General features: G+C 46.6%; 1 protein-coding gene across 1 annotated transcript in view; it reads right to left on the bottom strand.

Annotated features, from left to right (window-relative positions):
- Nucleotides 1-13450, bottom strand: part of LOC115122821 (tight junction protein ZO-2-like) — a 207924-nt gene that overhangs the window by 49546 nt on the left and 144928 nt on the right. The window contains exons 2-4 of the mRNA XM_065026849.1: nt 5943-5996; nt 1316-1440; nt 763-865 (exon numbers count right to left, since the gene is read on the bottom strand). Coding sequence (XP_064882921.1) covers nt 763-865; nt 1316-1440; nt 5943-5996 — 282 coding nt within the window. The remainder of the gene's footprint in view (nt 1-762; nt 866-1315; nt 1441-5942; nt 5997-13450) is intronic.

The raw sequence follows: 13450 nt of genomic DNA, 5'->3' as shown, positions 1-13450 counted from the left end.
GCTCCGTGGACTGACAGTGTTAAACAGCTCCGTGGACTGACAGTGTTAGACAGCTCCGTGGACTGACAGTGTTAGACAGCTCCGTGGACTGACATTGTTAGACAGCTCCGTGGACTGACAGTGTTAGACAGCTCCGTGGACTGACAGTGTTAAACAGCTCCGTGGACTGACAGTGTTAAACAGCTCCGTGGACTGACAGTGTTAAACAGCTCCGTGGACTGACAGTGTTAAACAGCTCCGTGGACTGACTGTGTTAAACAGCTCCGTGGACTGACAGTGTTAGACAGCTCTGTGGACTGACAGTGTTAAACAGCTCCGTGGACTGACAGTGTTAAACAGCTCAGAAGGCAGTACTGTGGCTGCATGGTGCTCTAGGTGATTCACTGTCACAATCTTACAACTAGCTGCTACAATGTCTCCTGTCTGTCTGTCTGTCTGTCTGTCTGTCTGTCTGTCTGTCTGTCTGTCTGTCTGTGGCTAAGCTAGCAGCTACATTACATTTACATTTAAGTCATTTAGCAGACGCTCTTATCCAGAGCGACTTACAAATTGGTGCATTCACCTTATGACATCCAGTGCTACAGCAGGATGAATGTCAAGGCTATGCCATCCCTGTGTTCATATGTTGAATAGATTGTCATATTGTCAATGTCCTTACGGCCTAACATATTCTATCATATATGGTACTCACCATCTTGACTACTTTTTAACATTTCAGCTAGCTACTAACAACATCAACACACTATGCACACTGATACTCACTATCTTGGCGGTCTTCCCACATTTGCGTAACTGCTGCACAGCGAAGGAATGAGGCACGTTGTCCATGAGGATGGAGTTGACCTGGATCACACGATCTTTCTCACTGGAGGAGAGAACACAACGTAACGTTAACATAGAACAACAAAACACACATGAAAGAGTACATTAGACACGTCATCATTCCTGGAACAGCCTAGCTGCATTTCTATAGGCAAAAGTAGCTTCCTATCCTGGTCTCTTTTCATTCATCTGCGTAGATGAAATTCTTTTCCCAGACGATGTCAACCATATTGATTAACCATATAGTGTTTATTTTTTTAATTTATTTTTTAGATCAGTGCAGATGAAGGACAAGAGACCAGGAAGTGACATCACACTATTGAAATGAGACCCGATGGCTTCCGGCACCAGCAACCACAATGACGGTATCCCTTTAACTGACTTCCTGACATATTCAGCAAAAAATCCATGAATTAATAACAACATTAAAGTTTTGAAAAAACTCAGTGAGGTCTAGTTAGTTGATGATGTAAGAGGAAGTGGTGTAGCATACAACAGGAGTCCGTCGGCTGGTCCACCCTGTAGGACGTCTGACACGATGATTGACATCTCTCCGTTATCCACGTTGGGGTTGTCCCGTCCCCCCGACACGGCAATACCAAACCCCATCTTGGAGTCCTAGAGGAAGGAGGGAGGAGAGAGAGTTTAGTTGGGGGTTGTCCCGTCCCCCCGACACGGCAATACCAAACCCCATCTTGGAGTCCTAGAGGAAGGAGGGGAGGGAGAGAGAGTTTAGTTGGGGGTTGTCCCGTCCCCCCGACACGGCAATACCAAACCCCATCTTGGAGTCCTAGAGGAAGGAGGGAGGAGAGAGAGTTTAGTTGGGGGTTGTCCCGTCCCCCCGACACGGCAATACCAAACCCCATCTTGGAGTCCTAGAGGAAGGAGGGAGGAGAGAGAGTTTAGTTGGGGGTTGTCCCGTCCCCCCGACACGGCAATACCAAACCCCATCTTGGAGTCCTAGAGGAAGGAGGGAGGAGAGAGAGTTTAGTTGGGGGTTGTCCCGTCCCCCCGACACGGCAATACCAAACCCCATCTTGGAGTCCTAGAGGAAGGAGGGAGGAGAGAGAGTTTAGTTGGGGGTTGTCCCGTCCCCCCGACACGGCAATACCAAACCCCATCTTGGAGTCCTAGAGGAAGGAGGGAGGAGAGAGAGTTTAGTTGGGGGCAAATAAAAATATACAGCATTGAAATGGAGAAGGAAGGTCAGACAAACAAGTACACTAAGATGGGTTGAAACAGTTAGCCAGACAGGTAGCCGGACAGGTAGCCGGATAGGTAGCCAGACAGGTAGCCGGACAGGTAGCCGGACAGGTAGCCAGACAGGTAGAGAGAGGTGGCACTGGATGGGTTAACGGGTTGAAATGGAATGAGAGAGGAGACAGACAGGTTGACAGGTAGAGATACAGGTAGACAGACAGGTAACCAGGTAGAGAGACATGTAGACAGGTAGAGAGACAGGTAACCAGGTAGAGAGACAGGTAGCCAGGTAGAGAGACAGGTAGAGAGACAGGTAACCAGGTAGAGAGACAGGTAGCCAGGTAGAGAGACAGGTAGAGAGACAGGTAGACAGATAGAGAGACAGGTAGACAGATAGAGAGACAGGTAGCCAGGTAGAGAGATAGGTAGAGAGACAGGTAACCAGGTAGAGAGACAGGTAGCCAGGTATAGAGACAGGTAGAGAGACAGGTAGCCAGGTATAGAGACAGGTACAGAGACAGGTAGCCAGGTAGAGAGCCATGTAGCCAGGTAGAGAGACAGGTAGACAGGTAGAGAGACAGGTAGACAGGTAGAGAGACAGGTAGCCAGGTAGAGAAACTGGTAGAGAGACAGGTAGACAGGTAGAGAGACAGGTAGAGAGACAGGTAGACAGGTAGAGAGACTGGTAGAGAGACAGGTAGACAGGTAGAGAGACTGGTAGAGAGACAGGTAGACAGGTAGAGAGACTGGTAGAGAGACAGGTAGAGAGACAGGTAGACAGGTAGAGAGACAGGTAGAGAGACTGGTAGATAGACAGGTAGACAGGTAGAGAGACTGGTAGAGAGACAGGTAGACAGGTAGAGAGACAGGTAGCCAGGTATAGAGACAGGTAGAGAGACAGGTAGCCAGGTATAGAGACAGGTACAGAGACAGGTAGCCAGGTAGAGAGACAGGTAGCCAGGTAGAGAGACTGGTAGAGAGACAGGTAGAGAGACAGGTAGAGAGACAGGTAGAGAGACTGGTAGACAGGTAGAGAGACAGGTAGAGAGACAGGTAGACAGATAGAGAGACAGGTAGAGAGACAGGTAGACAGATAGAGAGACAGGTAGCCAGGTAGAGAGATAGGTAGAGAGACAGGTAACCAGGTAGAGAGACAGGTAGCCAGGTATAGAGACAGGTAGAGAGACAGGTAGCCAGGTATAGAGACAGGTACAGAGACAGGTAGCCAGGTAGAGAGACAGGTAGCCAGGTAGAGAGACAGGTAGACAGGTAGAGAGACAGGTAGACAGGTAGAGAGACAGGTAGCCAGGTAGAGAGACAGGTAGAGAGACAGGTAGCCAGGTAGAGAGACTGGTAGAGAGACAGGTAGACAGGTAGAGAGACAGGTAGACAGGTAGAGAGACTGGTAGAGAGACAGGTAGAGAGACAGGTAGAGAGACAGGTAGACAGGTAGAGAGACTGGTAAGAGTGACAGATAGAGAGACAGGTAGAGAGGTAGAGAAGGGTAGCACTGGATGGGTTAACACGTTTAAATGGAATGAGAGTAGACAGGTAGAGAGACAGGTAGAGAGACAGGTAGAGAGACAGGTAGAGAGACAGGTAGACAGGTAGAGAGACTGGTAGAGAGACAGGTACAGAGACTGGTAGAGAGACAGGTAGAGAGACTGGTAGAGAGACAGGTAGACAGGTAGAGAGACAGGTAGAGACTGGTAGAGAGACAGGTAGACAGGTAGAGAGACTGGTAGAGAGACAGGTAGACAGGTAGAGAGACAGGTAGAGAGACTGGTAGAGAGACAGGTAGACAGGTAGAGAGACTGGTCGAGAGACAGGTAGAGAGACAGGTAGAGAGACAGGTAGAGAGACTGGTAGACAGGTAGAGAGTCTGGTAGAGAGACAAGTAGAGAGACTGGTAGAGAGACAGGTAGAGAGACAGGTAGACTGGTAGAGAGACAGGTAGAGAGACAGGTAGAGAGACAGGTAGACAGGTAGAGAGTCTGGTAGAGAGACTGGTAGAGAGACAGGTAGAGAGACAGGTAGAGAGACTGGTAGAGAGACTGGTAGACAGGTAGAGAGACAGGTAGACTGGTAGAGAGACAGGTAGACAGGTAGAGAGACAGGTAGAGAGACAGGTAGAGAGACTGGTAGACAGGTAGAGAGTCTGGTAGAGAGACAAGTAGAGAGACTGGTAGAGAGACAGGTAGAGAGACAGGTAGACTGGTAGAGAGACAGGTAGAGAGACTGGTAGAGAGACAGGTAGAGAGACAGGTAGAGAGACAGGTAGAGAGACTGGTAGAGAGACAGGTAGAGAGACTGGTAGAGAGACAGGTAGAGAGACAGGTAGAGAGACTGGTAGAGAGACAGGTAGAGAGACAGGTAGAGAGACAGGTAGACAGGTAGAGAGACAGGTAGAGAGACAGGTAGAGAAGGGTAGCACTGGATGGGTTAACGGGTTGAAATGGAATGAGAGAGGAGACAGACAGGTTGACAGGTAGACTGGTAGACAGGTAGAGAGACAGGTAGAGAGACAGGTAGAGAGACTGGTAGACAGGTAGAGAGTCTGGTAGAGAGACAAGTAGAGAGACTGGTAGAGAGACAGGTAGAGAGACAGGTAGACTGGTAGAGAGACAGGTAGAGAGACTGGTAGAGAGACAGGTAGAGAGACAGGTAGAGAGACAGGTAGAGAGACTGGTAGAGAGACAGGTAGAGAGACAGGTAGAGAGACAGGTAGAGAGACTGGTAGACAGGTAGAGAGACAGGTAGAGAGACTGGTAGAGAGACAGGTAGAGAGACAGGTAGAGAGACAGGTAGAGAGACTGGTAGACAGGTAGAGAGACTGGTAGAGAGACAGGTAGAGAGACAGGTAGAGAGACAGGTAGAGAAGGGTAGCACTGGATGGGTTAACGGGTTGAAATGGAATGAGAGAGGAGACAGACAGGTTAACAGGTAGAGATACAGGTAGACAGACAGGTTAACAGGTAGAGAGACAGGTAGACTGGTAGAGAGACAGGTAGACAGGTAGAGAGACAGGTAGAGAGACAGGTAGAGAGACTGGTAGACAGGTAGAGAGTCTGGTAGAGAGACAAGTAGAGAGACTGGTAGAGAGACAGGTAGAGAGACAGGTAGACTGGTAGAGAGACAGGTAGACTGGTAGAGAGACAGGTAGACAGGTAGGGTTGACTACCAACCATATAGATGGGAGAGACGGGATGAGAATGGTTGGTGGGAGGGGGGAGTTTCCAATGTGAGTCTAATGCTCTCTTTCAACTCACAGGTACAGGAGGAGAGAGAGATAGAGATGGAGGGAGAAAGAGGGAGAGAGAAAGAGATGGAGGGAGAAAGAGGGAGAGGGAAAGAGATGGAGGCAGAAAGAGATTTTTGAGAAAGAGAGATAGAGAGAGATGGAGAAAGAGAGATGGAGAGGTGGAGGGAGAAAGAGGGAGAGGGAAAGAGATGGAGGGAGAAAGAGAGAGAGCGAAAGAGAGAGAGAGAGAGTGAGAAGGCGATGAAAGAGAGAGAGAGAGAAAGATACTAGAAAGATATACATACTCTATATTGTAGGAACTAGGGGTCCATTTTGGATGCTGACCTGATAAGGTTGATATAATTTTGATGCTATCTGAAACTGTCAGTGACATCTGTCTGTCTTGATATAATTTTGATGCTATCTGAAACTGTCAGTGACATCTGTCTGTCTGTCTGTCTGTCTGTCGGCATGGGAGATAAGATGGATTCGGTCACAGAGCTTCAGTAAACTACTGTAGTGTACACTCAGGGACTGAAGGACGGACACACCTGGTGAGAGCTAACGCACAGTAGCTGTGGCCTTAACTGACGGCTAGGAACAACACACTCTGACCCTCCACTACGGAGAGAGCGGAGGCTCCAGGTCAAATACATATAAAGGGTAAAGGTCAACTCACCCTTTGTAGGTTCACAGTGTGCTGCTCCCAAACAGTCTCCTCCATTCCTGAGCTCTGTGGAGAGAAAACACTGGGTTAGTGAACACTACTGTATTAACACACTGGGTTAGTGAACACTACTGTATTAACACACTGGGTTAGTGAACACTACTATATTAACACACTGGGTTAGTCAACACTACTGTAACACACTGGGTTAGTGAACACTACTGTATTAACACACTGGGTTAGTGAACACTACTGTATTAACACACTGGGTTAGTGAACACTACTGTATTAACACACTGGGTTAGTGAACACTACTGTATTAACACACTGGGTTAGTCAACACTACTATATTAACACACTGGGTTAGTCAACACTACTGTAACACACTGGGTTAGTCAACACTACTGTAACACACTGGGTTAGTGAACACTACTGTATTAACACACTGGGTTAGTCAACACTACTATATTAACACACTGGGTTAGTGAACACTACTGTAACACACTGGGTTAGTCAACACTACTGTATTAACACACTGGGTTAGTGAACACTACTGTATTAACACACTGGGTTAGTCAACACTACTGTATTAACACACTGGGTTAGTGAACACTACTGTAACACACTGGGTTAGTGAACACTACTGTAACACACTGGGTTAGTGAACACTACTGTATTAACACACTGGGTTAGTCAACACTACTGTATTAACACACTGGGTTAGTCAACACTACTGTAACACACTGGGTTAGTGAACACTACTGTAACACACTGGGTTAGTCAACACTACTGTATTAACACACTGGGTTAGTCAACACTACTGTAACACACTGGGTTAGTGAACACTACTATATTAACACACTGGGTTAGTGAACACTACTATATTAACACACTGGGTTAGTGAACACTACTGTAACACACTGGGTTAGTCAACACTACTGTAACACACTGGGTTAGTGAACACTACTGTATTAACACACTGGGTTAGTCAACACTACTGTATTAACACACTGGGTTAGTGAACACTACTGTATTAACACACTGGGTTAGTCAACACTACTGTAACACACTGGGTTAGTGAACACTACTATATTAACACACTGGGTTAGTGAACACTACTATATTAACACACTGGGTTAGTCAACACTACTGTAACACACTGGGTTAGTGAACACTACTATATTAACACACTGGGTTAGTGAACACTACTATATTAACACACTGGGTTAGTCAACACTACTGTAACACACTGGGTTAGTCAACACTACTGTATTAACACACTGGGTTAGTGAACACTACTGTAACACACTGGGTTAGTCAACACTACTGTATTAACACACTGGGTTAGTGAACACTACTGTAACACACTGGGTTAGTGAACACTACTGTAACACACTGGGTTAGTGAACACTACTGTATTAACACACTGGGTTAGTGAACACTACTATATTAACACACTGGGTTAGTGAACACTACTGTATTAACACACTGGGTTAGTGAACACTACTGTAACACACTGGGTTAGTGAACACTACTGTATTAACACACTGGGTTAGTGAACACTACTGTAACACACTGGGTTAGTCAACACTACTGTATTAACACACTGGGTTAGTGAACACTACTGTAACACACTGGGTTAGTCAACACTACTGTATTAACACACTGGGTTAGTGAACACTACTGTAACACACTGGGTTAGTGAACACTACTGTAACACACTGGGTTAGTGAACACTACTGTATTAACACACTGGGTTAGTGAACACTACTATATTAACACACTGGGTTAGTGAACACTACTGTATTAACACACTGGGTTAGTGAACACTACTGTAACACACTGGGTTAGTGAACACTACTATATTAACACACTGGGTTAGTGAACACTACTATATTAACACACTGGGTTAGTCAACACTACTGTATTAACACACTGGGTTAGTCAACACTACTGTATTAACACACTGGGTTAGTCAACACTACTGTAACACACTGGGTTAGTGAACACTACTGTAACACACTGGGTTAGTCAACACTACTATAAAACACAGGATACATGACATCTTAACACTGGGTACATGAAGGAAGGGATGCAGCAACAGTAAACTACAGTAACACATCATCACACTACTGCCACATTCAGATACAAAATGACCATGACGGGTATTTGCATGACAATGTATATTTTAATAAATGTCTTTCTTTCTGCAAACTGGAGAGAAAGAAAACCCCCATCCACGGACATTCCTGTCCCATTTTCACACGGAATGACCCACGTATACAAGCTACTGTAGACATCAGCCACAGACATGCAGTCATGGAAATGACATGGGAAGGACACTTCTTTTCTTGTTTCTATGATAAATACATGGATGTGGAGAGGAATACACCCCATAGTTAAACTGCTACGAAACAAAATGTCAGCCTGGTCCAAAACACAGCCCCAAAAATAGGCCAATGGAATGGGAGTATCTAGTCGCAAACACACAGCGCTCCAGGATACCATGGAAACAGACACACATCCCGATAAATAGTTTGGTAATTTACTCAGCAGGGGAGACTGACCTGCCTTTGCACGGACACACACACGCACACACACACACACACACACACAGAGCGTCCTCTCTGACCGTGTCTTCTACATTTAACAGAGAGGTGCAGGAGTGCTCCTTTAATCAACAGCCACAGCACCCGGGGAACGGTGGGTTAACGGCCTTATTCAGGGACAGAATGACAGATTTTGACCTTGTCAACTCGGGGATTCAATCCGGCAACCTTTCGGTAACTGGTCCAACGCTCTAACCACTAGGCTACCTGCCGTCCTGAAGTGACAGACAGTCAGTCTGCATGGTTCTACCCGGTGTCCCTCAGCTAGGCTCAGATTATAATCCCTGTACTGGAGATTAGAGAGAGGCAGGCTGCATCACAACACAAAACATTTACACACCACAACAGATCGACAGTACACGGGCCAAACATTCCCACATATAACCCACTCCCTCTCTCTCCCTTCAGTGTCCCACCTCCCTCTCTCTCTGTCTCTCTATAACCCACTCCCTCTCTCTCTGTCTCTCTATAACTCACTCCCTCTCTCTCTATAACTCACTCCCTCTCTCACCCTTCAGTGTCCCACCTCCCTCTCTCTCTGTCTCTCTATAACTCACTCCCTCTCTCTCTATAACTCACTCCCTCTCTCTCTGTCTCTCTATAACCCACTCCCTCTCTCACCCTTCAGTGTCCCACCTCCCTCTCTCTCTGTCTCTCTATAACCCACTCCCTCTCTCACCCTTTAGTGTCCCACCTCCCTCTCTCTCTGTCTCTCTATAACTCACTCCCTCTCTCTCTATAACTCACTCCCTCTCTCTCTGTCTCTCTATAACCCACTCCCTCTCTCACCCTTCAGTGTCCCACCTCCCTCTCTCTCTGTCTCTCTATAACTCACTCCCTCTCTCTCTATAACTCACTCCCTCTCTCTCTGTCTCTCTATAACCCACTCCCTCTCTCACCCTTCAGTGTCCCACCTCTCTCTCTCTGTCTCTCTATAACTCACTCCCTCTCTCTCTATAACTCACTCCCTCTCTCTCTATAACCCACTCCCTCTCTCACCCTTCAGTGTCCCACCTCCCTCTCTCTCTGTCTCTCTATAACTCACTCCCTCTCTCTCTGTCTCTCTATAACCCACTCCCTCTCTCACCCTTCAGTGTCCCACCTCCCTCTCTCTCTGTCTCTCTATAACTCACTCCCTCTCTCTCTATAACTCACTCCCTCTCTCTCTGTCTCTCTATAACCCACTCCCTCTCTCACCCTTCAGTGTCCCACCTCCCTCTCTCTCTCTATAACTCACTCCCTCTCTCTCTATAACTCACTCCCTCTCTCTCTGTCTCTCTATAACCCACTCCCTCTCTCACCCTTCAGTGTCCCACCTCTCTCTCTCTGTCTCTCTATAACTCACTCCCTCTCTCTCTGTCTCTCTATAACTCACTCCATCTCTCTCTATAACTCACTCCCTCTCTCTCTGTCTCTCTATAATTCACTCCCTCTCTCTCTGTCTCTCTATAACTCACTCCCTCTCTCTCTGTCTCTCTATAACATACTCCCTCTCTCTCTGTCTCTCTATAACTCACTCCCTCTCTCTCTGTCTCTCTATAACATACTCCCTCTCTCTCTGTCTCTCTATAACATACTCCCTCTCTCTCTGTCTCTCTATAACATACTCCCTCTCTCTCTGTCTCTCTATAACATACTCCCTCTCTCTCTGTCTCTCTATAACATACTCCCTCTCTCTCTGTCTCTCTATAACTCACTCCCTCTCTCTCTGTCTCTCTATAACATACTCCCTCTCTCTCTGTCTCTCTATAACTCACTCCCTCTCTCTCTGTCTCTCTATAACATACTCCTCTCTCTCTGTCTCTCTATAACATACTCCCTCTCTCTCTGTCTCTCTATAACATACTCCCTCTCTCTCTGTCTCTCTATAACTCACTCCCTCTCTCTCTATAACCTACTCCCTCTCTCTCTGTCTCTCTATAACTCACTCCCTCTCTCTGTCTCTATAATTCACTCCCTCTCTCTCTGTCTCTCTATAACTCACTCCCTCTCTCTCTGTCTCTCTATAACTCACTCCCTCTCTCTCTGTCTCTCTATAACTCACTCCCTCTCTCTCTGTCTCTCTATAACCCACTCCATCTCTCTCTGTCTCTCTATAACTCACTCCCTCGCTCTATAACTCACTCCCTCTCTCTCTGTCTCTCTATAACTCACTCCATCTCTCTGTCTCTCTATAATTCACTCCCTCTCTCTCTGTCTCTCTATAACTCACTCCATCTCTCTGTCTCTCTATAATTCACTCCCTCTCTCTCTGTCTCTCTATAACTCACTCCATCTCTCTCTATAACTCACTCCCTCTCTCTCTGTCTCTCTATAATTCACTCCCTCTCTCTGTCTCTCTATAACTCACTCCCTCTCTCTCTGTCTCTCTATAACTCACTCCCTCTCTCACCCTTCAGTGTCTCACCTCCCTCTCTCTGTCTCTCTATAACTCACTCCATCTCTCTGTCTCTCTATAACTCACTCCCTCTCTCTCTGTTTCTCTATAACTCACTCCCTCTCTCTCTATAACTCACTCCCTCTCTCACCCTTCAGTGTCCCACCTCCCTCTCTCTCTGTCTCTCTATAACTCACTGTCTCTCTATAACTCACTCCATCTCTCTCTGTCTCTCTATAACTCACTCCCTCTCTCTGTCTCTCTATAACTCACTCCCCCTCTCTCTGTCTCTCTATAACTCACTCCATCTCTCTCTGTCTCTCTATAACTCACTCCCTCTCTCTGTCTCTCTATAACTCACTCCCTCTCTCTCTGTCTCTCTATAACTCACTCCATCTCTCTCTGTCTCTCTATAACTCACTCCTTCTCTCTGTCTCTCTATAACTCACTCCCTCTCTCTGTCTCTCTATAACTCACTCCCTCTCTCTCTTTCTCTATAACCTACTCCCTCTCTCTCTGTCTCTCTATAACTCACTCCCTCTCTCTCTGTCTCTCTATAACTCACTCCCTCTCTCTCTGTCTCTCTATAACTCACTCCCTCTCTCTCTATAACCTACTCCCTCTCTCTCTGTCTCTCTATAACTCACTCCCTCTCTCTATAATTCACTCCCTCTCTCTCTGTAACTCACTCCATCTCTCTGTCTCTCTATAACTCACTCCCTCTCTCTCTTTCTCTATAACCTACTCCCTCTCTCTCTGTCTCTCTATAACTCACTCCCTCTCTCTCTGTCTCTCTATAACTCACTCCATCTCTCTCTATAACTCACTCCCTCTCTCTCTGTCTCTCTATAACTCACTCCCTCTCTCTCTATAACTCACTCCCTCTCTCTCTGTCTCTATATAACTCACTCCATCTCTCTCTGTCTCTCTATAACCTACTCCCTCTCTCTCTGTCTCTCTATAACTCACTCCCTCTCTCTCTTTCTCTATAACCTACTCCCTCTCTCTCTGTCTCTCTATAACTCACTCCCTCTCTCTCTTTCTCTATAACCTACTCCCTCTCTCTCTGTCTCTCTATAACTCACTCCCTCTCTCTGTCTCTCTATAACTCACTCCATCTCTCTCTGTCTCTCTATAACTCACTCCATCTCTCTCCGTCTCTCTATAACTCACTCCCTCTCTCTGTCTCTCTATAACTCACTCCATCTCTCTCTGTCTCTCTATAACTCACTCCCTCTCTCTCTGTCTCTCTATAACTCACTCATTACATTTTACATTTACATTTAAGTCACTCCATCTCTCTCCGTCTCTCTATAACTCACTCCCTCTCTCTGTCTCTCTATAACCTACTCCCTCTCTGTCTCTCTATAACTCACTCCATCTCTCTCTGTCTCTCTATAACTCACTCCCCTCTCTCTCTGTCTCTCTATAACCTACTCCCCTCTCTCTGTCTCTCTATAACTCACTCCCTCTCTCTCTATAACTCACTCCCTCTCTCTCTGTCTCTCTATAATTCACTCCCTCTCTCTGTCTCTCTATAACTCACTCCCTCTCTCTCTGTCTCTCTATAACTCACTCCCTCTCTCACCCTTCAGTGTCTCACCTCCCTCTCTCTGTCTCTCTATAACTCACTCCATCTCTCTCTGTCTCTCTATAACTCACTCCCTCTCTCTCTGTCTCTCTATAACTCACTCCCTCTCTCTCTATAACTCACTCCCTCTCTCACCCTTCAGTGTCCCACCTCCCTCTCTCTCTGTCTCTCTATAACTCACTGTCTCTCTATAACTCACTCCCTCTCTCTGTCTCTCTATAACTCACTCCCTCTCTCTCTGTCTCTCTATAACTCACTCCCTCTCTCTCTGTCTCTCTATAACTCACTCCTTCTCTCTGTCTCTCTATAACTCACTCCCTCTCTCTGTCTCTCTATAACTCACTCTCTCTCTTTCTCTATAACCTACTCCCTCTCTCTCTGTCTCTCTATAACTCACTCCCTCTCTCTCTGTCTCTCTATAACTCACTCCCTCTCTCTCTGTCTCTCTATAACTCACTCACTCTCTCTCTATAACCTACTCCCTCTCTCTCTGTCTCTCTATAACTCACTCCCTCTCTCTCTGTCTCTCTATAACTCACTCCCTCTCTCTCTGTCTCTCTATAACTCACTCCTTCTCTCTGTCTCTCTATAACTCACTCCCTCTCTCTGTCTCTCTATAACTCACTCCCTCTCTCTCTTTCTCTATAACCTACTCCCTCTCTCTCTGTCTCTCTATAACTCACTCCCTCTCTCTCTGTCTCTCTATAACCCACTCCCTCTCTCTCTGTCTCTCTATAACTCACTCCCTCTCTCTATAACTCACTCCCTCTCTCTCCGTCTCTCTATAACTCACTCCATCTCTCTCTATAACTCACTCCCTCTCTCTCTGTCTCTCTATAATTCACTCCCTCTCTCTGTCTCTCTATAACTCACTCCCTCTCTCTCTGTCTCTCTATAACTCACTCCCTCTCTCACCCTTCAGTGTCTCACCTCCCTCTCTCTG

This window comes from Oncorhynchus nerka, linkage group LG13 (genome assembly GCF_034236695.1).
Source record: "Oncorhynchus nerka isolate Pitt River linkage group LG13, Oner_Uvic_2.0, whole genome shotgun sequence".
Taxonomy (NCBI): Eukaryota; Metazoa; Chordata; class Actinopteri; order Salmoniformes; family Salmonidae; genus Oncorhynchus; species Oncorhynchus nerka.
This window is presented reverse-complemented; position numbering and strand designations above follow the sequence as displayed.